The 22,579-nt window shown below is 48.8% G+C and overlaps 9 protein-coding genes across 9 annotated transcripts; 6 read left to right on the top strand and 3 right to left on the bottom strand.

Annotated features, from left to right (window-relative positions):
- Positions 1-292: 292 nt before the first annotated feature.
- L228DRAFT_239419 (hypothetical protein) lies at positions 293-974 on the top strand (the record flags this gene model as incomplete). The annotated part of the gene is made up of 3 exons (XM_018331144.1): positions 293-457; positions 508-836; positions 887-974. 3 exons carry the CDS (start codon positions 293-295, stop codon positions 972-974), a joined length of 582 nt encoding a protein of 193 aa, XP_018188012.1.
- A 2,240-nt stretch (positions 975-3,214) lies between these two features.
- On the top strand, positions 3,215-4,362 carry L228DRAFT_153345 (S-adenosyl-L-methionine-dependent methyltransferase). The gene is made up of 4 exons (XM_018329306.1): positions 3,215-3,318; positions 3,390-3,427; positions 3,499-3,670; positions 3,743-4,362. Coding segments are annotated over exons 1-4 (582 nt in total). The 5' UTR covers positions 3,215-3,316; the 3' UTR covers positions 4,113-4,362.
- Positions 4,363-5,643: 1,281 nt separating this feature from the next.
- Positions 5,644-6,713, top strand: L228DRAFT_153333 (hypothetical protein). The gene is made up of 3 exons (XM_018329305.1): positions 5,644-5,945; positions 6,067-6,188; positions 6,305-6,713. The coding sequence occupies exons 1-3, from the start codon at positions 5,866-5,868 to the stop codon at positions 6,508-6,510; spliced, it is 408 nt and encodes a 135-aa protein (XP_018188010.1). The 5' UTR covers positions 5,644-5,865; the 3' UTR covers positions 6,511-6,713.
- A 255-nt stretch (positions 6,714-6,968) lies between these two features.
- L228DRAFT_153321 (MFS general substrate transporter) lies at positions 6,969-9,222 on the bottom strand. Its single transcript, XM_018329304.1, has 4 exons — positions 8,828-9,222; positions 8,582-8,744; positions 7,478-8,521; positions 6,969-7,406 (listed from the first exon to the last, which is right to left on the bottom strand). The coding sequence occupies exons 1-4, from the start codon at positions 9,000-9,002 to the stop codon at positions 7,109-7,111; spliced, it is 1,680 nt and encodes a 559-aa protein (XP_018188009.1). The 5' UTR covers positions 9,003-9,222; the 3' UTR covers positions 6,969-7,108.
- A 1,263-nt stretch (positions 9,223-10,485) lies between these two features.
- L228DRAFT_268916 (hypothetical protein) lies at positions 10,486-12,922 on the bottom strand (the record flags this gene model as incomplete). Its single annotated transcript, XM_018335212.1, has 7 exons — positions 10,486-11,102; positions 11,154-11,476; positions 11,541-11,610; positions 11,675-11,842; positions 11,890-12,313; positions 12,372-12,716; positions 12,773-12,922. 7 exons carry the CDS (start codon positions 12,920-12,922, stop codon positions 10,486-10,488), a joined length of 2,097 nt encoding a protein of 698 aa, XP_018188008.1.
- Positions 12,923-13,182: 260 nt separating this feature from the next.
- Positions 13,183-14,092, bottom strand: L228DRAFT_153258 (hypothetical protein). The gene has a single exon (XM_018329303.1). The coding sequence runs from the start codon at positions 13,927-13,929 to the stop codon at positions 13,444-13,446; it is 486 nt and encodes a 161-aa protein (XP_018188007.1). The 5' UTR covers positions 13,930-14,092; the 3' UTR covers positions 13,183-13,443.
- Positions 14,093-14,150: 58 nt separating this feature from the next.
- Positions 14,151-17,682, top strand: L228DRAFT_248144 (hypothetical protein). Its single transcript, XM_018332793.1, has 3 exons — positions 14,151-16,044; positions 16,105-16,388; positions 16,439-17,682. The coding sequence occupies exons 1-3, from the start codon at positions 14,603-14,605 to the stop codon at positions 17,524-17,526; spliced, it is 2,814 nt and encodes a 937-aa protein (XP_018188006.1). The 5' UTR covers positions 14,151-14,602; the 3' UTR covers positions 17,527-17,682.
- Positions 17,683-19,309: 1,627 nt separating this feature from the next.
- On the top strand, positions 19,310-20,124 carry L228DRAFT_268914 (hypothetical protein; the record flags this gene model as incomplete). Its single annotated transcript, XM_018335211.1, has 2 exons — positions 19,310-19,417; positions 19,633-20,124. The coding sequence occupies 2 exons, from the start codon at positions 19,310-19,312 to the stop codon at positions 20,122-20,124; spliced, it is 600 nt and encodes a 199-aa protein (XP_018188005.1).
- Positions 20,125-20,654: 530 nt separating this feature from the next.
- On the top strand, positions 20,655-22,383 carry L228DRAFT_211106 (MFS general substrate transporter; the record flags this gene model as incomplete). Its single annotated transcript, XM_018329884.1, has 2 exons — positions 20,655-21,744; positions 21,812-22,383. The coding sequence occupies 2 exons, from the start codon at positions 20,655-20,657 to the stop codon at positions 22,381-22,383; spliced, it is 1,662 nt and encodes a 553-aa protein (XP_018188004.1).
- Positions 22,384-22,579: the final 196 nt, after the last annotated feature.

The raw sequence follows: 22,579 nt of genomic DNA, 5'->3' as shown, positions 1-22,579 counted from the left end.
ATGGCAGTCTCAAAGCGATTTTTATATTTGTGTTGCCGGCAGGGTAGCACGAAATTCAAATTATTTAAGCAGTGATCCATCCACCGGGTTTCTGATATCTCATCGACCCAGAAAGCAAATAATTCAGCCAACCAGCTATTTTATCCATAAAGCCTTTCTCTAATTCTATCACTGATCGTCTCTATCTGTCAAATTTCACGATAATCATTTGTTTCTTTTTTGCGATTTCGCGTTCGTAAACAACTGGACACAGCAACGCTTTTCATATAACGAAAATCTACACACCACGAAAATGCGCGGCCCTAATTATGGTGCTCTGGGTATGACCTTCACCCTGGTGCGCGGTCTTCAGGCTGTCGCACTCATTGCCATCATTGGCATGACTGCGAATTTTATCTCGGAGATGGTGTCTAGCAATACGGCGCCGCCATCAGTTCTAGTTGGGACTCTTGTAATTGTATGTCCTCTTCTGTCCTATGAGTCGGTGACATGCTGACCAAATTCCAGACTTGCATCGCCGTCCTTTACTGTGCCATAACCTATATCCTCTACTTTGACATCATTTTGCCATTTTTGCTCAACGCGATCATGGACAGCTCCTTGCTTATCGCCGTCATTGTGGTTGCTGTGACCGTTGGAAAACCACTTTCTTACTTGAACTGCCAAGCAATCACCAAGACCTCAAATGATGGCAGTAGTGCTTATGCATTCACGGAGTCACTGGGGAGCAGTCTCGACAAGGATGGAGGAAAGGTCAATTACAGCCAGTGGGCTGGCGCCACAAAGGTTAATTGCTATGAGATGAAGAGTATCTGGGGCATGAGCATTGCACTTTGGTAAGTCTCGCGGCCATTTGAGCAGCATAACATTTCGCTAATTTATGCAGCATTTTATTCGCATTCTCCGCCATCTGCAGTCTTTGTCTCTGGCGCCGTACTAAGAATAGCGCGCCCAAATCTGTGGAAGAAGCCTAAAATCCGGCGTTGGCGATTCTTCTGCCCGTCAGGTCCTCGGGATTTTCTGTATAAGAGGATACCGTCCAGATAAACAAAATTCGAGGTCAGGTTATTTCTTTGCCAGCGGCGTTGGTGAGAAGAAAAAACAATAAAATGGGTGGCAATCGAGCACGCGTCGAGTTCATTGTTGCATTTAGATTTCATATCTTATAATTTGGTTTTTATTTTCATTTTTCATTTTTTGTTTTCTTTTCCTCTCTGGAATAATCAATTTCTTCAATTTTGCAGGCGGCTTCAAATATTTTGTTAAAAAAGATAATGCTTAATTTCAATGCATGAATTTTTTTTTATTGCCTCTCCAACTAGTCGATTACGGTGTCTTAGAGTATTTAGACAATGGAGTGAATTTGACACGGTAAATGCTTTGCTCATGAGACTTCCACCCGCCAAGCACTTAGCTGCAGTATACCATTAGCAAGTACAGTAAACAGGTCAAATTTTTCCGGGTCTCGGAAGCAGGACAGACCGATTGGATACTTGCAGTATCGGAGTAGTGAGGAGGTGGTGATTTAGCGTCGGCCGTGGCTAATCGGGCGAGTGGGATGATGTTGCGTGCCAGCCCCCGAATAAACTCTTAGACTAAGATATCTTGCGGGGGCGCTTCGACGAAACCAGGTCTGAAACTACCTTAGGTACGGAAGGCTTCCCTCGGTTTGGCGACGAGCCTTTGATGTACCCAACATTCCTAATGGACCGGGAAGATTAATGTCCTAGTACAATTACGGCAACAATGCGTGATAAGCTGCTCTCGCAGTGAGCAGCTGTCGAATCATTTGTTACAGCATATTTATGCCACCATTGTTATCGGAAATTTCTGAGCTTCAAGTAGCTGATTAGTCGTCACGAGGGGAAGCTTGAAGTACCAGAGGTAGCCTCTCGTACCTTAGATTAGGCAGTAAGTTAGCGACGGTTTCGCTTAGTAGTGAGGAAGCGGGCCGTCAGGCGAACAAATGCGGGCACTCAACGTAGTCCCCGCTCAAAGCCAAGATGTAACTGGCCGCCAGAACACGAACATGTCGTAATCAAGAGAAAGTCACGGGTAGAGCATTTGTACAGTGGAAGTGAAACGAATTCACCATGACAGGTGGATAACTTGGGACCGGGAGCATGGCCGTGGTCTGCCCAAGGCCACGGTGTAGGGTCAAAAGGCTTTCCCAACTCATGCCGCACGACCCCTCTCCCGCGACGGGGGGCTTTATTTCCCCCCTTCGGATCTCAGAAAAGTCGTACAATGGCTGGGCCTAGATTGCCTCTGTCATATTATGGCAAAACATCATATCATCAAGGCATTGTAATTCGAGGTTTTCAGCGGTTACATGAAACCCTCGTAGAGATTCCTTACCTACCTTAGGTACCTACCTACCTACCTAGAGTCTCTCAGCCTGCCTTGTATTATTGTACCCTTGACCTTGTTCTGCGAACCATGTCGATGCTCTCATCTGGTGCTGAGCCTTGCGCCCATGTTTGTGTCTTGTTACTATTGGATGCGCTACCACCAGACTATTAAACTCACCGCCCGATAGATCCTGGTCGTTGTTCGGCCACAAAACGGTCGAGAAGACGAGCTAGGCGGTGGTCTTCATCTAGACAAAAAACGGGTTTCCTTTAATTAACACTAGGGTCAGCAGCCCTTAAATCACCCGCTGCCCCATCGTTGATCCTGAGTGCTGTAGAGAACTGGCGAGACACATTCTCTCTATCCCCTCAAGCTTACTTCCCCGCCTCAGACTTCCCCCCAATAAAAATCTGTCGTCGCATACGCGAAATGACCATGGGTCACGGACATATTCCAATTGTAGGTCCTTTGCGCTACACTTTCAAGTCGTTCATGAGAAGAGATGAGAAAGCTGACATAACCAGGACGTCCATTATACACCGGATGAGCATGAAGACGACTCATCGTCAGTTCTCTATTCCAACATAATGCATTGCTCTCAAGCTAACATGGGCAGAGAGCACGGTCCCTAGCCTCCATAAATCAGTATCGCTATGAAAACGGTCGTAGATATCATGCCTATCGTACGTCTGGAAGCTCATTTGCGACCTCTCCTTTGCCAACTCTAACGTATCTAGGGGATGGCCAATATTGGGGCCCGAATGATGAGAAAGCAGCAAGCTTCGAGAATGTGTCGTATGCCCAGCCCCTCACTTCTGCTCTCGGATGTATCTCCGCTGATAATGCCCTGATACACCGCAGCAACCACCTTTTCCTCTTAACCCTTGGTGATAAACTTTTCCTCGCACCGTTGCAAAACCCGAAGAAAGTCTTGGACATAGGCACTGGGACCGGGCTGTGGGCCATGTAAAGTTTTTTTTTTTGCCGATGTGCCCTTGCGTCAGTGACGTGCCTGACTAACCAACCTCCTGATTCAGGGACTTTGCAGACCAATTTCCAGAGGCAGAGGTCATTGGTATGCACGACCCCGCGCCTCAGCCGCCTTTTTATTTTCTGCATTCCTTGGGTTTATTGACGCTGTTGAAGGCACTGATCTATCACCCGTTCAGCCGGGTGTTGCCCCACCAAACCTTCGGTTTGAGATCGACGACTGTTGCAGCGAATGGACGTATCCAGAAAACAGCCTTGATTTCATTCATGTGCGTTGCCTGTACGGGAGCATAGCGGATTGGCCCGCATTTTACCAAGAGTGCCTTAGGTATAACAATCTTGAGCGCAAATATCCATGATTTCGCTTCCCCAATAAAAAAAAGATGTCTAATTTGTCCAGGCATTTGCGACCCGGGGGCTATATAGAACATGCCGAATTCTCCGTCGCGCCCAAGTCGGAAGACGGTTCCGTGACAGAAGGGAGCATTTTTGATCAATGGGGAAAATTTGCGATTAGCGCAGGCGAAAAGATTGGAAAGACATTTGAAGTTGAGGCGAAGATGAAGGGCTGGGTCGAGGAAGCCGGTTTTGAAGATGTGACCGAGCGTCGAGGCAAATGGCCAATTGGAGCCTGGAGCAGTGATCCGAAGCTAAAGGAGTTGGGCCGCTGGAATGCACTGCACTGGGAGGAGGGAATGGAGGGCTGGAAGATGGCTTTGGCCACTAGAGTTCACGGGGTAAGACAATCGCCGGTCACGACGGATTTCTGAAACTCATCGGGGCCTATAGTTTACGTATACCGGTGTTCAAGACTTTCTCGCCCAGGTCAGGGAAGCCATGCGTGATCGACATATCCATGCCTACCATGAGGTGTAAGTGTTTCAGGTGTGATACGCTGACATATTCTGACTGTTGAATGATAGAGCCGTAGTATATGGTCGAAAGCCACTTTGACGGGTGATTAAGTTAGAAAGCTTGGATATTTTAGTACTGAAATGGAAACCACCAGATTAACGAATTCGTTTGAGCAAGCTGGGTTCTGTCAAGAATTGCACCGCTATTCAGGTTATGGAGCTTTTTCTCGGCTTGTTCTAATATATCTACTCATAAAGACAGCTCTTTGGGATTAGGAAAACGGACGGGGAGTACCTTACCTGAGAGATCAGTGCTAGAAAATGCAGGGTGGTACAGATTCTGTATTGCTTTGGTCAATGGCCTTTGAGAGTTTCGGCATGATTACTGTGAATTGAGTTCTCAAGACGGAGGCGATCAGTTATCAGATAGAGTAAAAGTGGTATAGAAAATCGAGTCCCTTGATGGCCCGGAGAGATGATTAATATGACGAAGCGAGGCCGTTCTGGCTCCATGATTTATAACCTTGCCGCTGCCATGCTTCACTTCCTTTATATGTTTCTGCATCAATCTTCCTATCATTTAGGATTATTCCAAATCTCAGTGCATCGATCACAGTGATTATATGCCTCCGTTATGGCATATCGCAGCTCGGAGAGGTGTTGAAGTTCGGTTTCCTCAATTGTGACAATAAGACCACCATCACGATAAGCACTGCCAAGTTAGTCTGCGGTCTTTGATCTTGATCGTTTTAATGCATTTCCCCGTTAGCAGTCTAACCTGTGTACAGTGTCATATGCCACAAGCAGGCTGAAGAGCTTCTGACAGAGCACGAGAAGAGAAACGGGTACAGATGGGCCGTGGCTCGGGATATTGCCGATAAGATTTGGAATTATGGCCCCGCCTCGGGCCCGTGTTCATTCTTCGCTAGTACCGCCAACCTGCGGCAGTGTATTCCTTTCGACGCAGGGAGCTCCGCGCTTCGCAAGAGCATACCGCAAAAGCTGGTCCGACTGATAAGGTCGAGATTCCTCCATCCGGATGAGATTTGCGTCTTCGTGGGTCATACGCGGGAGCTTCAATTATTTTACCCGAAAGAAGCGGCCAATTGCGAGAAATTCTGCCACCCAGTCTGCCGCGGTACTTGAGAGCAAAACAAATACATTACCTTTATACGATAGGGATGGAGCGTTATCAGGATCCATGGACGAGCCAAAACCACTGTAATGGTTGAGGGCCCCGTCCCTTTTTCCCTCGGCGACCACCACTGACCCGGGAAACGTTGTTTTGTAGCTTTACTCGCTCAGGAAAGCGATCCACTCGTCTATGGGCCAGAATGACATGGTTCAACGTCATCCGATTCTGCCGTACTGCGGCGGATGCAAGTACCCCGCTCTGATGTATCCGGGCATTCAGCTTGCAGCGGAGTGCTCGTACTCGAAGCGTACCTACAGCGCAGGGGAGCTTGTTTAGCTAAGGGTCGTTTCCCAAAACAAAAGACGCTATTATGTATGACCGCTCCACGAGTGGTCTTATAAACCTCGAATGGACCCGCTGGAGGACGACAGCTTAAATTCGTGGGATTTTTCTTCCTGATCAGAACTTACTTCTTCGTTATTCTACGTTGGAAATTTTTTTGGGGCATTTGTACCAACAAGAAACACGAGAAAAATGGCGACTCACACCGGCAAGTGCGACTGCGGCCAGCTCGAATGGACCGTCAAGCTCGAAGATGAATCTCACGTTCTCTGGTACGCCTGATCTGCATATCATTCTTCCCGTTTCGCAGTATTCCATGACTTTTATTCCTCATACTTTCGAGCTTGTCGCAAAACACGACTGATTTGCTAATTTTTCCCCCGCCCTCTACAGCCACTGCGACACCTGCAAGAAACTCAGCGGCGGTGCTTTCACCCTCAACCAGATTGTGCCCAAGGACAATGTCAAGGTCCTCAAGGGCGACCTGAAGAACTACACTTATGCCGGCGAGTCAGGTTTGTTGCCCTCTCTCCCTCCCCTGATTCTAATTTTTCCCCTCGTGTTGCCATACTCCCACTCTGGGTTCGAGTTTTCTGCGAAGATAGACTAATTCGTCAAACTTTGAAACCAGGCAACCCCGTCCACTGCTACTACTGCGCCAACTGCACCACGAGCCCTTTCCACCACCAGACTGTCCTGGGCGACAAGTACGTCGTCCGCACCGGCCTGTTGGACAACTACAAGGAATTGAAGCCCTCAGCGGAGATCTTTGGCAAGGCCAAGCTCTCCTGGCTTCCCGAGGTTGCTACTACTTTTGAGACTCTCCCTCCGTCGTAAACGTGAGGGGTGGAAAAGCAATAGGGGGTTGGTTAATGGGCAATTTGGTCTTTATTTATTACGAAAGTGACGATGCTTGGGACGAAGTTCACAATGAAGAAAATAAAAATTTGACAAATATAACCAAGATCACAAACTCGTGAAACAGGGAAATATCTTCAACAAGTGAGATTTTGAACATGCATCATATACCCCGTTGAGACGAGCAGCATCAGGATCTTGAGCCTTTTCCATCGTAAACGCTGAAGCTGAAGTGACACGTTTCGAAGAATAAAAATTCCGTAGCAAGGGTTGCGTCGAATTCAAATTGTGAATCATCTATATACATCATCTTTCATCCCTTGATACGTAATCTTCGTAATGACAAATTAGGGCCAAGAAAAGTAGCACAAGCCCGCTATGCAACTATATACGGAAAAAAAAAAATCCAAACCGCCGCCAATGCAAGTTCGACATCCGCAAATGGGAGATGAGAAGGGAAAAAATACATTCAAAGAAGTATGAGGTATATAAGAAGAAATTAGAGCCATGCGCTGCAGAACAAACGCCAAGCATTCTTGACAAGAGATTTTGAGAATCTTCTTTTCCTCGTGGCCATCTAAGCCGAGTCCGAGGCACCAGGCATGAGCTGTTCAGAGGCACCTTCAGCCTCATCTTCCAATTGGGATCTCCTGATAGTCCGAGCCTTGTAGGTGACAAATCCAACAAGGCAGGAGCCAACAATGGCTGCCAAGCCGAGCAAGATCAGGTTCACAGACACGGGATTGTTGTGAAAGACACGATGGGTCAACGCGTCGAGACCGGATTCGGTAAAGTTGAAGAGTCCAGCCAGACAGATGATGAGACCATAAACTTTGCCAAAAGTCTGGAAGCCAAAAACTTTTGCCGCATAGTCACTAATTGAAAGAGAATTGTCAGCTGAACCGTTCCACATGGTAGAAGGCAACAGAGAATCAGGAGGACTTACGAGACTGTAGTATAGTAAAAAGGACGGTAAACGACAAAGAGAATAATGTTCAAATACGCTGTCCACATGGCGCCAAAGAGACCGAGCACTCCAATGAGAATGGCGCATCCGACCAGAAGAGTGAGCACTATCGGAGTGCTAAGGTTGTCGAGAATCACACCGACAAAGGGAACCGAGACAAGGCCCCCGAGCGGCAGAGCAATGTCGAAAAACTCATTGATCTTGACAGCCTTTTGCCAGCTCTTGAAAAGATACTCGTACTGGGAGCGAATGGTGGCGACAAAAAAGTTGATCCGCGTCATTTGAATAACGGTGAAGAGCGTAATCAAAAGGAACCAGAAACTCCAAATCTGCTGCCATGCTGTACGGCCGTGCATGGCACCCCAGATTCCACTAATGGCCTCTTTTCTTTCTTCTCGTTGGTGCTGGCGTTCTGCGTCCTTGGTGCTCAAAAGCGAGGTGACTTCCGACACCCGGCTTTCGCGGCGGACACGACGTTCGGCTCGAGCCCTCACGGCGGCCTCGTCCTCCTCTACTTGGTCCGTTGCAGCATCGGTGGCTTCCTCCTCTTCCGCTTCCTTGAGGATCTCACTCACGGTCTTGTATGATTCCTTGGGCATCAGGAAAATTTGAGCAATCAAGATGAAAGCTGGAACGACAAGATAGCACAAAAAGAACTTCTTGGGCGAGAAAACGCGGTTGGAAGCTCTGTAAATCAGACGATAGACGAGGAAACCGGCGCTCGATGCATCAAAGGCGCCAGTGAGCATAGAAAGGATGAGGCCCGAGTGACGTGGAAACGTGTTGGAGAGCTGGAACGAGGGGATGAAGACAAAAGGACCTCCCAGAGCCAAGAACAGGTAACCCGGGATATATCCATCGAAAGAGAGGTTCTCGGCGAAGGCAAAGGCAAGGGCACCAATCGTCAGGAAAACGCAACCGATGATACCGCAGATACGAGGACCAAATCGGTCGAGAACGGTGCCGACGGGAAGAGCGACAACATTGGTAGCAACGACGGCCAGCGTGAACATGAAATTGAGCCTGGATACAAACGAGTAAGATGATGTCTTGATGGTTGAGCAAGGACGAAAAGTAGCCTACCTTATTTCTTGCCCATAACACACTCGAACGTGCTCATCCAGCTCATCTTGAGTGCAGCGATCGCGGTAGACGCCTCGCTCGATGAGTACTGGCTTCAGGGCAGCAAAGCCAAACACTATGCCTGCGGCGAACAAACAATAGACTACCGCAGCAATTACCTGGCCTATTATTTCCAGTTTTGATCGAGTTAGAAAGCTGTCACCCTGAATTTCATCTCCCACGACAGGCAAGCAAGAGTACACTTACATAGTCGCTTGGTGGCGGAGGTTTCAAAGGCGGTCAGCGGCTCTTGTGGCGCAGTAGGTAAGACCCACGAGTCAAGCGGGTTGAAACTCAGCTTCCTCCGCTGAGATCCTGTCGGAGAAAGACCACGGCCATGCTCGTACGATGCTAAAGACCCTGCCCTCTCACCGAGAGACATGGTCGGATCTGGTAAATGGTGAAGACCTAAGTGTTTGGAGGGTTTGTTTGATCACGAGATGGTCTTGACGTCACGAAGATAAGGCAAAAGGTAAGGAAAGCCGTACGCAGCCAAAACAACGATGCGCACAGGAGAGAAAATAAAAGACGAGAGAGCTACGGGCAGGAACGAAAGGTATTGGAAAGCGACGAAGGTCAAGAGATATACTCTGTAGTGGATCTCTCAGGATCAATCGAGATGGTCAACATATTAAATCTAACTACTGGCCGAGGCAGCGGCCAAAAGAAAACGTTACTGGCAGCATCGCACTTTTCCTCATCGCGATAGCTCGATTGGGTCCAGGCAGAACCAAGTAAAATTTTAAACCGAATCCCCCGCTAAGACCAGCAAGAGCACCTGACGGATGGCCAGAGGAGCCCCGGAGGCGGGCGACAAGCGGCAATGATACCGTTCAAGTTTGGGAGTTCGCCGTCAGCCATTGTCCAATCAGCAGGCGAGTGGTTTGATCGTAACCCTGCTTGTTGTGGGTTGAAAATTTCACACTTTCTCTCTCTTTTTTTTTTTTTTCCTTTTTTTTCTCTTCTCTTCCTTGATATTATTCTTTTGGCGGGTGGCCGGCGGGGAAGTAGCGGACCACCGAAACAGCATGGACTTTAGCTAAGAGAGCCAACGACCACCCCGATACCTGTCTCTGTGTTTACAAGTTACCTTATCAACCTATGATAAGAAATGCCACCAATCAGTGAACATCCTTTTCACTAGGCGGGTCGAGCCGTATCTGTGCGTTTCTCGTTTCTCGTTTCTCTTTTCTCTTTTCTCTCCCTGTCGCCCGAGATAACTAACAGGTAACTACCGGAGTATTAGCTCCATCCGCTTTCGTTTGTCATGCAAAAGTTGGACCATCTTCTGTGCCTCGCCTAGTCGTAGCTCGTAGATTATGATTCTGCAAGGGAAATGATAAACCTCCTGGCGTTCATGTGAAATACAGAGGTACATGCAACGACAAACATGGTAAAAAAAATCACATGAAACGCGTCCGAAGATTTTCATGTCCCATGATATCAATGAGAGCATATATTGGCCTTATATTGCGACAATTCGACAGAAAATCCTGACATATCTAGTTTGCATCTAAATAATGTTCAATATATACCTTATATCACAAATTGATATCAATTACCAGCCGCTGACAGCACATTGATAGACTCGGTTGTCGAAAATCCCATAAATATATGATTTCCAATATATAGCAAAATAATTAAATGTTCGAAGAAATTATATATATTTATATAAATAAAAAAAAATCTATAAATTAGTACTTGTGCTTTATTTAATTCAAGTAAATTTAATGAAGCTCCGTAAAAGCGTCACCATCCAGCCAAGTGTAATTCGTTAACCCAGATATCTCACCTCAAAGGAAAAATCATCATCTGGTACTCAAATCACCATGATCATTTTCCCCAATGCATAATTCTTCTCAGATTCAAATGTCATCATCGCCGGAGACGTGAGTGGCGAGCCGTGCCGCCCACGCGGGGCTGCCGATTCCAGGGGCAACCACGTCCATATCTGCCATCTCAAACCAGGGCGACGCGAAATTCTCCCCCACAAACCCCTGGAGACCTGGATCTTCCAAAAGCAACATTCCGGTGCCTCCCATGACCCCTTCAACAATATCATGCGACTGTTGCACATCTGACGCGCAGAACTTGAGCATGAGTGAAGCGAGTCTCTCGACGGCAACCCCGGCGAGCCGGTGTATTCCCTTTTGCTGCATCTCAAAAAAGGCGAGATACGTTCTATTGACGAGCCACATATCACTCACATCACCAGTCTCAAGCATGGACAGCAACAAGATCATGGCGGCGTTAAAAGCCTGCTGGCCCATTGTCCAGCAGACCATAGCCGGTCGAACCCTGGCATTGAAGAACTCAAAAGCGTCTAGCAGTGCTCTCGCGCTCGAGAGAACACGCGCGCGTCCTCTGCCTGGCTCCTGCAGACCGCCACAGCCGAGCTCATTGGCCTGTGAGCTTTGAACGCTATTCTCCTGCCGCTGACGGTTGAGCAGTAGGAGAAAATTGTGAGTCTTTGCGTAAAAAACTGTCGAAGATTGTTAGAATCCTTTTTCGTCAGGAGGAATTTAATACGTACCAGCAGCCATAGCGTTGAAGGGCCATTCGGGTATTTGCCTGCTTTCATCAAGCCAAGTTTCATCAAATTGAAGGACTTCAGGAAGGGTCTCCAAGAGTACTAGAAGCTTCTCTGAAAATTCGTCAATCTTAGGGTTGGAGAGCCGATCACTGGACAAGATCTGGCGAGCAAGAATTGTAAAATGGTTTACATATTGTGAGATCCGGTGAACTCTTATATCAGTTGTCAGCGGCTCCAGTGGAGGGCAATCACCAATTCCCGATATACCCAGTGGCCGTCCAAGCGTCATGGAATATTGCTGATCCATGTGTAGCATCCACCACCTGCGTAAATGATCAGCGGTCACCAAATAAGCGCGTGTAAAAGACGTTGCACCCCCAAACATACCAGAGTGATTGACGAACAGTACACTCTCTGAGTGGCGGCGTAGGATCAAGATACTTATGGTGCCGGTGCACTAGCCAAGTAATCTCAGGAAGGCTTCTCGAGACGGGTTTGTGCAAATATACGATAAAACTCACAGCCAACGCTCTGAGCAAGCCTTATTGTTACGCCAAACAAAGCCCAAGCATCGAGAAACTTTCCAGCATTTGTCAAATACGGCCCAATCATGATCAGAGTCTGAATGCCAAACAAAGTTGGACGATTCATGAAAGACGAGAGTCTCAGCGCCTCCATGGATGCGGCCACTTGGCCGTTAACAATAGCTCTGAAGTTAGGGCGAGTTGCGACGTACCATAAACATCACCTTTTCTCATGTCTGCCTCCATTGCACCTTCGACCCATTTCCCGCCGCATCTATCATACACGCCGTTTTGCAGGCCTTGCGCAAGCGCCGCAAAAATTAACGCGAGCATATCAGGATTCTTGAATGCGTTCGCATCGGCATCGGCAAGGAATCGATCTATTTCTTTTGGCATGATCTTGTCCGGGACATGCGGAAAAGAACAAGATTGAGCTCGATTCTGGAATGATTCTATTTGCGACATGAGCTCGTCGCGTGCAGGGAGGCAATTTAAGAGTACCGACACGCCAGCTGATGCAGGCCATAGCGATGGAAATGGATAACTAGGTGCATCTTGAAAGGCAAAGATATTGACTCCTCGGGGAACAGCATGCGAAATTGACGCTGTTTGCTGTCCCAGCCGCAAGGTTGCAAACTGTAATATTTTAATAAGCCTTACTATTGCAGACATTCAAGCGTGAAGTAGGTATTACCTCACTGATGATATTTGCCAGGCCGGGGGTCCCAAAATAGAGATTGTTGGCAGAGCCTTCATCTTTGAATCTCTTCTGACGAAGAGCTTGCGGCCTTTTAGACGCGCTTGAGGGCTCATTCATTACGGTCGTTGTCTTTGGGCGAGAGTCACAATCGTCACCGTCGGACTCAATACCTTGAAGAGCTCGTATCTCCTGCTTCAATCGAATATTCTCCGCACGCAATTTACGCAGTTCGTAAGACTGTTGAATAGGTGCATATTCTGCACTACTACCAGCCGTAAAATGGCATTCTTTTGGTTGTCCGCGAGCACAACATGCGGAGCATGGTTGCATCCGATCGCACTAGTGAGCAGGCACGTTAGGGCTTGTTCAGAAGGTGCTTCGCCATCAGATCTCACCTTGACTTTTCGCTCCCGGCATTTCGTGCATGATAGATGTTGTCGTGGCTGTTGCGGTCTTTTCTTTTTGCTCTGTTCAGGTATGGTCGCTGGGATATTAGATTGGTCATGAACCTGTTCGAAAGAGCTCAATGCCCCAGAAGAAGCCATATCGGTGATGGAATTTAGCAGGCGTGAATCTGCCAAAATCTGCAAGGAGCAGCCCTTGAGTTGAAAAGTGGAAATTTCCACAAGTCAAAGCGATTCACAGCCTTCTTATAGACATCTCCGCTGGTCGGCCCGAGAGAGCTATGAGATGACAAGGAAGTCAACCACAAAGCAATGTGTTCTGAATCGCTGCACCATCAGGGACTGCCTTTATGATTATTCGTCAAGGAAGACGAGGGAAATATTACTCCGAGTATACCCTGTGGCACAGAACATCGTTCTTGTGTCAATGACGTGCAACTGAGCCGGAGCCAATCTGAATTCATATCAATGCCACCAAATCAATCATTGCCCTGTTCGACTTGCTGGGGCCATGTTATTGGTATTTGATGGGGAAGCTGTGATGGTACATGACTCGCGATCGCCGCAAGCTGGTTGTGGTGCTGGGAGATCAGGGTGTTTCTGGCTGCTACAGCTCCACTAGGGCTTGAAAGGTTGCGGATAAGTTTGTGCGCTATTATCATCTACGACTTTTGCCTTTCATGCTGGTGAATAAGTTCGTCCCGGTCCCAGGGTTGTGGTTGCAAGAGACAAATCTCCAAGTACAAATTACAGCAAGTACAGCCCGAAATCGACATTGGAGGAGAGCAAACATACGCTGGGGGAATTGATGATCTGCTTGAAAGAAAGAAAAAGTCCTCTGCTGAGAAGCATGGGGCTAACTCAATTAAGATGCAATTGCATTGTTCAAATGCATCGGATTTTCTTTGTGGAGGCTGCATATGCTGCGTCGCTCCATAAAATCTATATCCCGAGTGCCTGATGGGGGACATGCCCCTGATTCTGACCATTTTGCAGCTGGCCCGATCGGAATTGATATCGTAGACCTTTCCGGACAGGGTTGTCGAACAGGGAAGATTACGGTGGGCCGGATCTCGGAAGTTGTTATGACCAATAATCTGAACAGTAAGGCTGGCATTGACATAATGACTCAAGCCACCACTGGTCATGCTGAATGGCGAAGGATGCCTCCTGCTTATTGTTTGGAGAATTTCCCAAGTTTCCAAATATCTGGTTCTTCTGTGAGATAGCCGAGAAAACCCCGGCAGGCCTTCTATGCCGGCATAACAAATGGTGCATAATTCAAGCCGTGCTGGTTAGCTTCCTGTTGCTCAGCCTCGGAGCTTTCCACATTCAGCCTTTTCAAATGATATCTGACAATATTTTAGATCCCCCCATACTCCAGCAGTCACCTCAATTGGCGATTTGACCGATTATCGTCCATATACCCCAGCTTTGATGCTCAATTTGATGAAATAGTGAACATGCCTGGCCCATGCTGCATCAACTCAACCGGGAGATGAAAAGAAGTCTGATCATTAAAACATCGCTCCGTACCTGGGACCCTCTGTTGCCTATCCCACTATCATCTCTTCAGTCCACTTCACCGCCATTATTGTTGGCTGGGGAAGGTCAGAGGTCGTGGGGACTCTAGCTGGGGTTGAACATTGAGGCTAACCTGATACAGATCTTTATTACATAAGCTGACTAGATCTCTCTCCACGCACGAACCTCTCGTCGCCATCGGCAGACTCGGCCACCGATGCAATTGAACATCGGACGTTCGGAGCCCCGTCTGCTTTTGATGTTGATGCCTCATCATTATTACTGGGATTGAATCTGATGGAGATTGACCCTCGACTGCGCTCTTCTTCTGCGGGCGTCCCACCTTTGTTTGGGACTGCTCCGCCACCTTCTTTTGCTTCAAATCCAGTTCGACTTCCGCCGCCAACTTCTCAGCATCCTGCGCCATCCTCCGCATTGCCCCCATTATCCGCTGACCCTAGTCCTCACCAGCCATATTACCTTCCTGCCGATATCAGATCAAATACTGAAGGCGCCGCCGAGTTCACCCCGGAAAGGACGCCGCTCGACCCTGATGGCGGGTCCCCTCACGATCCAAAACGCTCACGCGCGTGTGAGGCTTGTCGAGGACTGAAAGTTCGATGTGAACCGGATCCGAACAATCCTAACGGTTCATGCAAGCGTTGTGCCAAGGCAGGACGGAATTGCGTCGTGACAGTCCCAAGCCGGAAGAGACAGAAGAAAACAGATAGCAGAGTGGCAGAGTTGGAGCGAAAAATCGATGCCTTAACTGCCAGCCTTCATGCTAGTAGATCCAGTCATCCTCAAATTGAGACTGACCCTTATCTGTCGGAAAGCAGCCCTGCTCAAACTGGAACGACCCATCAGCCTGCTTATAGCCCGCATGTGCATCATGAAGAAAAGCCTTCGTCGTTCTCGGAAGGTCCCGGACCATCGCAGCCTGGCACAGGAGCGTCAATGCTACAGAGCCCTGCAGCATCCACATCGACGGTCGCGGGAAGCAAGCGAAAGTTTTCAGAAGATCCTCATCTGCGTTCCGCGAACAGTGTATTCAGTGGCACGCCTTCCTCGAGGGCGATTCAAGGAGCAACGCCCGCCGAAAGCTCAGTCAAATCAGATGATGATACCAGAGCATTAGTCTATCCGTTTTTGGTGCCAAAAGCAGAACCAGCTGCTGTCGCGCAAGACTCTCAACGTAGCCATTCGATTTTTGAGCATGGAGATGTCATCGATCGACGGCTGGTTGGGGTGGCAGATGCCGAGGAGTTTTTCCGGAGATATAACAATATAATGATTCCAATCATCCCGGTGGTCGTCTTCCCTCCTGGGACCACGGCCTCGGAGATCCGCAAATCGAAGCCGATACTGTTCCTAGCGATTCTAAGTGTGGCTTGTGGTTGTTCCCATCCCGATCTTCAACGGACATTGTCAAGAGAGCTCATGCGGATCTTTGCGGACCGTGTCATCTATAGCGGCGAGAAGTCTCTCGAACTAATCCAGGCATTGCACGTTGCCACAACTTGGTACACGCCTCCTGAGCACTTCGAAGAGCTGAAATTCTACCAACTAGTACATATCGCCGCTGTAATGGCTTTGGATATCGGTATCTGTAAAAAGAAAGAGCACCCTTCACGCCTCGGTCTTTGGCGCGAACACCCTTGGAAGCGTTCAGGATTTCCGAACCCAGAAAGCATAGACGCTCGTAGAGCGTGGCTTGTCTGTTACTATCTTTGCGCTGCGTAAGTTTCAAAGCTGATGTTATCAAGACTAGAAATTAACCCATATAATTTTACGTGTAGTGTCGCAATGGCTTTACGTCGCCCAAATCTGATCAGATGGACATGGTACATGCAGGAATGTATTGAGGTGCTCGAATCGTCTTCCGAGGCTCACGAATTGGACCCTGTATTATGCCAATTGGTTAAAAGCCAAGTGATAGCGGATGAGATTGGGCAGCAGTTTTCCATGGATGATCCTTTCGCCAGCGTTGGCATTTCAGATCCCAAGATTCAGTATGCTCTTAAAGGCTTTGAACGACAGCTCAAAGACTGGAGTGCTCAGATTCCCTCTCACATAAGGCGACGTAAGCTACTTCTCCCTGACATATACGATGCCGAAGCTAACGGAGTACAGCTTCCCTTACTCTCGCGGAGAATGTGGTCAACTTGTATCTGCATGAGGTTGCAATGCACGTTGATCACAATGTGAATGATTTTCGACCTCCATTCGCCGAGGTGGAATTGAAAGAATCTACGCAGCCAATGCCACTAACGCCCGCCCATATCAACGCTTTGACTGTGTGTCTCAAATCATGTCACGCAATCCTTGACGCTTTTCAGGAGTACAACATTGAGGCAATTCGGCTGCTTCCGATATTTTTCTTTGTCAGAACCGCTTATGCTGTCGTTGTCCTAATCAAATTGTACTTCGGAGTGACTGCACCAAATAGCGAATTCGCAAAGGCGATCAGCAAGGACGATCTGAAAGTTGAACATTACCTTGACGGATTGGTAGGATTTTTCCAATCAGCTTCCGAGGACGGCAAGTCCAAGCCGGCCTCCAAATTTCTCATGATCCTAATAATGCTCAAAACATGGTTCCAACGACAAAAGTCCGGCAAGGGTCCATTACCATTTCCCAATGGCCCCGGTGTCTGTCCCTTGAAAGATATGGAAGAACTGAGGCAAGGCGAGTCAACCAACGGACGGCCTCCTCGGGACCATTTGCAGAAAAGCAATCGTGATACCACAGGCTATCCGCCTGGTTCCGGCTTCAGCGATGGCACAACGTCGCCTAATGGAAGTCAGCTGAAAAGCACCAGCAGTGCGGAAGTCGCTCAGCCCGGCTTCAGTTCCGCTAATACTCCGTTGCATCTGCTAAGTGAGGTTGCCATGGGCAATTCCAGCGGTGCAGACCCTGGGGCACCGATGGCCAATGCACCTCGACAGCCCGGCCCGTGGTATGGCGCCACTCTCCCCGAACGAGCTATTTACGCCATGGGGTCGGCCGCTGCTCCTCCACCCGGCCAAAAACCAGCCGATTGGGCCCAGTATCCTGGGGAAAGCGGGTTAGAATATTCGATGGGCGACGGCATGGAACAAGCGATGGGCATGGCACTTGGAGACGGAGATCTCTCTGACATCTTGGGACAAGACGGGTTCCTCAACTGGAATTGGAACTGGACGGATTTGTTCTCAAATCCCAATCCAAACCCTCAGTAACGAATATTTTCGCCGGAGCCAAAGTATGATACTGTTTCTTGTTCTTTTTTATCGATTGGGGTTTAATGATGTTTCAAATTCTTTCCACTTTCTTAGCCTTGGTGGTCTTTATATGAAAAGGTAGTAACTATATCGGTATAATATCCCGTGTTTCAGAAATATGTTAAATATATTCATCATTAATATTGAGTTCAATATGCCAAGTGAAGGTGGAAAGAGTCTCGTGTGAGGAGTCGTGTCACATAGTCATTGAGGAAGTGAGTGTTAGATGCCAAATTCCCCACCGTATTCTTTGTTTCGATCAGCAGGTCCCGCTACACCAAACTTTACCCTGACCAAAGCGTATCTGCGCTGCTCGGAATTGAATAAGGAACTGCCGCAAGACCCTTTACGGCAACCTAGTCACAGATTAACTTGGGGAAATGCGAGATTTGAAGGATGCGTGTCCGAAACAGAGGATGATCTTAACCGCAAATGTCTCGCGCACAGGTCAAGTGCCGAACCAATCAACCAGCTTTCTTTTTAGGATACTTTCTTTTCGGACCGCATCCAGCGTATCTGCCTAAGTACGCCTCGGTAGGTAGTGGCAGCAGCAGCAGGCAGTCATCCAATCATTGATCAGTGAACTAAACGGCCGGGAATTCACGGAAGTCTCTATTCGAGCCTTTGGGTTTCCCCTATAGGTACGGAAGTACAGGAACCTGCTCTTGCCAACCGCCAGATATTCAGCAGGGAGTACTTCTACTCCGTATTCTGTGTGCTTCACTCAGCGACTACTCGTACGTAGTACCTCACCCTTGCGTCGCCACCACCACGAGAGAAGGACGGACCGTCCTCCCACCCCGGCTCCTTTCCCATGAAGGCCCTCGGCTGCGTTCGACATCAGACGACAAGTCGGCTATTCGGAGCGGCACCCTCAAATTAAAAATCATCCTGCTAAAGCAGTAGACTCGGCCAAAAGGGGTCACATGGCTCTAAAAACTTTGCTTTGCTTTGCTTTTCTCACTTGCGCGACTCCTTTTTCTCTTTTTCCTTGGAGAGTAGCAGAGCCAAGTGGATCTCCTCAACGGTACTTGTTCCGGGAAAAGTACCGCGTGTTCAACACCAAATAATGATGGCTCCTTCAATACTCCGTATTGTTCATTCAAATCAAAATGCCGCGACAGGAAATCTACCCTTAGAGGCTGGCATGGGAAAATGGCCAGACCCTGGCTGATTCTATTGGGAGATTGAAACCAATAATTCTTCCATACCTAGGTTGCTGCCTTGCAAGGTTGCTACAATCCCAGCTGACAATAGTAACAAAGTCTCACTCCCCTTTTGGTCACCTGCCTCTTTTCTGCACTTTGAGGGTATCTTACTTTGTTTTTACCAGCATCACAAAACTTTCACACGTGTCTATTGAGCGACAAGTATCGTCAAGGAGAAACCCTTCTCTATGGCGATCGCTTCTACAAGCGGCGAAAGTATCGCCAAGGGTGGCTCAACTTTAATTACGCCTCCTCAATCTAATCACAAAACCTTAAGGAAACTGCATGCAGATTCAGTCAAGGACAGGGGAAATTACGATAGAATTTCGCGAATAGCCACACGAGGGCGGATTACGGCGGGCAAATCCTTCTGCTTGATTCTAAGTGGTGCAAAATCTTTTCCTCATGCCCCGAAATTATGCTAGTTGTGACGTATGCCTCCGAAAAGGTCATTGTTGACGTGGGTGCACCAACTTTTTTCTCAGCGAACCGCTCCTAGTGACTACGCATCCACGGGTCGGCAGTATTTCACGATGCCATGCTTGGCTGCTGCGACAGCTGGAGACATGATGGAGATGTTTGTGGGGAGAGGAGAAGACTTGGCGGAGACAATTTGTGGACAGCGGAGACGCAACCCGGAGGTACTCCGTACGGAGTATGTGGGCGCAGTGGAGACGTTATTTCGTGGGCAGACGGAGTACAGCAGAGAATGGAGGGAATAGCGGAGACAAAATTCGTGGGCATGCGATAGTGGGGACGTATAATGTGGGTGCAGTGGGGACCAATGTGTGGGCGCAGTGGGGACGTTGTGTGGGCACGCGACTTTGGCTGAACGAACCAATCAAAATGTGCACAGGGAAGCGCATGGTGGGCCGACTACAGTCCTGGCGCCTTTTTGAAGCCCCCAGTAACGCCGCCTATATGTCAGAAAAGCAAGCAAGAAGCCACTACCGTCAGCAGCAGCTGCCGTTACGAGAGCCAAGCAATGCCACTTGGAAATTCGGATGCTGTACAGCGGGCGATCAGGGTCAGACCACCAAAGCCGCGTGCCAAACTATACGCCTTTCAAAGAGTCGAGCCGGGACATCAGATCATGCTACTGCCAACAATCATGGCGGACCATGAACCAAGGCCTGACCACCAGCCAAGGCCCGCACATAGCACCGCTTCAACTGATGACGGTACTTGGCGCCAAAAGAGACGAAAACAAAACAGTGACGGCACAATTCCTCCGAATGCCGGAATGAAGAAAGAGCGCATGCGGAGCCCCCCAATTCTTCTCCCCATGGAGCTCCTGATCCAAGACTCACTAGCAGACCACCTGCCTGACCCGCCTCGGCCAAAATGACTTTTGTTTCATACCATTTTGCCCCTTGGGGATGGTGGATGGGGAGGAACTTTATGAGTGAGGAGTATTCCCGATCGTTTTTCCGGCTGCCGAATGAGTTCCTCCGGTTTTGACAAGGGCCGAAAACTTTTTAAAGCAAATTTGCAGGGGTAATCCCGTCTTCCGGCCAATGAAGAACCGTAAGCCACCTCGGTCTATACCACAATGGGTATAGTATTCGCCGTGCGCTATCTCACTCAACGATCTTTTCCAAAAGATGCCTACATCATTGTCAGGCACATCGGGCCCACTCTTCACGGTATACCAACGTCATTCCGACTAAACGCTCTTTTTGGAAAGAGTGATTTTGCTGACATTATGGCCTATTCGGACCGTGTCGACCGCTCCCTTCCCCCAGGGCTCCGGACGGCTTTCGAAATGATACAAAAGACGCCCCTCCTCCACCTGGAGTTCCAAATCTCCCATCTCTTCCTTCCTCATACTCAGTCGCCATGGATTCCTACGACAAAGAGAAAGAATCGAATGGCCCCATGGCCGAGACTAGAGACAATGCCTCGCCTCAGAGCAGTGGCACTCAATCCCCCCAGGGATTGAAGAAGAACGCCGGGAAGGGCCGTATCGCTGGTGGCTCTTTCCTCCAGGCGGCCCGCGAGGACTCGGTGACATCGGAATGGGGTCCGCTCCAGGAAGTTGACATTGAGCTTCCCCTGACTCTCACCGAGATCACCTACAAGGATGGGCAGGAGTACATCGTCATGACTTTTGCCCCCGGCGACAAGCAGAATCCGTTCAACTGGAGCAAGGGCAGAAAAATGTTCCTCACCCTTCTGCTCTGCTGCATGACCCTCTTCGTCGGTCTTGCTACGACTGCCTACAGTTCCGGAACCAACTCGATGGTCAAGGACCTCCACACCTCCACTGAACTTGGCCAGATGGGTCTCTTCACCTTCAACATGACCTGTGCCGTCGCGCCCTTGTTCCTTGCTCCGTTCTGCGAGTTGATCGGTCGAAAGATTGTCTACATTGGTGCCTACGGATGCTTCGTTCTTTGCTTCATCGGTCTCGCTCTCGGAAAGAACATCGCAACCATCCTTGTGATGCGTACGCTCCTCGGTCTTTTCGGTTCAGTCGGCACCATTCTTGTCGGCGGTACCTTTAGCGATCTGTACGTGCCTGATGAGCGTGCTACTTCTATGGCCGCATTCTCCTATGTCGCCATTTTGGGCACCGTCGCCGCTCCCATCTACGCTGGCTTCATCGACGAGACAATCGGATGGAGATGGATCGAAGGTATTCAGGGTCTGTCAAATATTCCCCTGTTCGCTATCATCTTCTTTGCCCTTCGCGAGACTCGAGGCGGTGTGACTTTGCACAAGCGTGCTAAGGCTGTTCGTCTCTTGACTGGCGATGAGCGCTACAAGGCCAAGATGGATCTCGAGGTTCGCAACATCAAGGAGCTTCTTCACGCTTCATCCGTCAAGGCCCTTCACATGCTTATAACTGAGCCTGTCGTTTTCGCCTATGGCATGTGGATTGCCTTTGCTTGGGCCGTCACTTTCATCTTCCTGTCGGTCATTCCTATTACCTTCTCCGAGAAGAAGGGCTGGAATGAAGGTGTTGGTAAGTCTTCCAAGAGTTTCAAATGTATGATCTTCTGGGTTTGAGATTTTCTAACGTTTTGATGCAGCTGGTCTCCCATACATTGCTCTCGTCATTGGTGTTACCATCGCTTTCGGCCTCAATTTCCTCCAGATCCGCAAGTACAAGCAGATCATGGCTCAGCGAAACGGAATCATTCTCCCCGAATCTCGTCTCTACGGTGCCATGTGGGGCTCTTTCATGCTTCCTATCGGTCTCTTCATCTACAGTTTCACCCAGTATGGTTATCTTTCCTGGGTCGGCCCCACCATCGCCCTTGCGCCCATCGCAATTGGTATCTTCTTCATTTTCGAGTCTTGCTACAGCTACACCTCTGATTGCTACGGCGAGAGCTCTTCATCTGCCATTGCCGGCCAGGGTCTTCTCCGTAACACCCTCGGTGCCGTTTCTCCACTTTTCGCCAGCCAATTCTTCCACAACGTTGGTAGCCAGTATGCTGGACTCATTCTGGCTCTCATCGGTACTCTGCTCGCTTTCATCCCCTTCATCCTCTTCAAATGGGGACCTCTTCTGCGCGCCAAGTCGAAGCTTGCCAGCACTCAGAAGGGCGATGACGAGGAGAAGGAAAAGACGGGCCTCTACACGGCTCCGTTTGTATGAATGACGAATTTCGATGCATAAATATAGACTAGCGATATTGCATATAAACATTGTCAGATCCCTTGCTGGACGAAGGGTATGATTTGCATTGGGATACTTTTGTAATTAGATTTTTAAAATTACATTTACTTTCACGTTCGAAACATTATTTCAATTTGATGCAAATGAGTGATTTGGGAATATTTTATCGGTCTCT

This window comes from Xylona heveae (assembly GCF_001619985.1).
Source record: "Xylona heveae TC161 unplaced genomic scaffold L228scaffold_6, whole genome shotgun sequence".
NCBI lineage: Eukaryota > Fungi > Ascomycota > Xylonomycetes > Xylonales > Xylonaceae > Xylona > Xylona heveae.
Note: the sequence above shows the minus strand (reverse complement) of the source record. Positions and strands in the feature narration are given on the sequence as shown.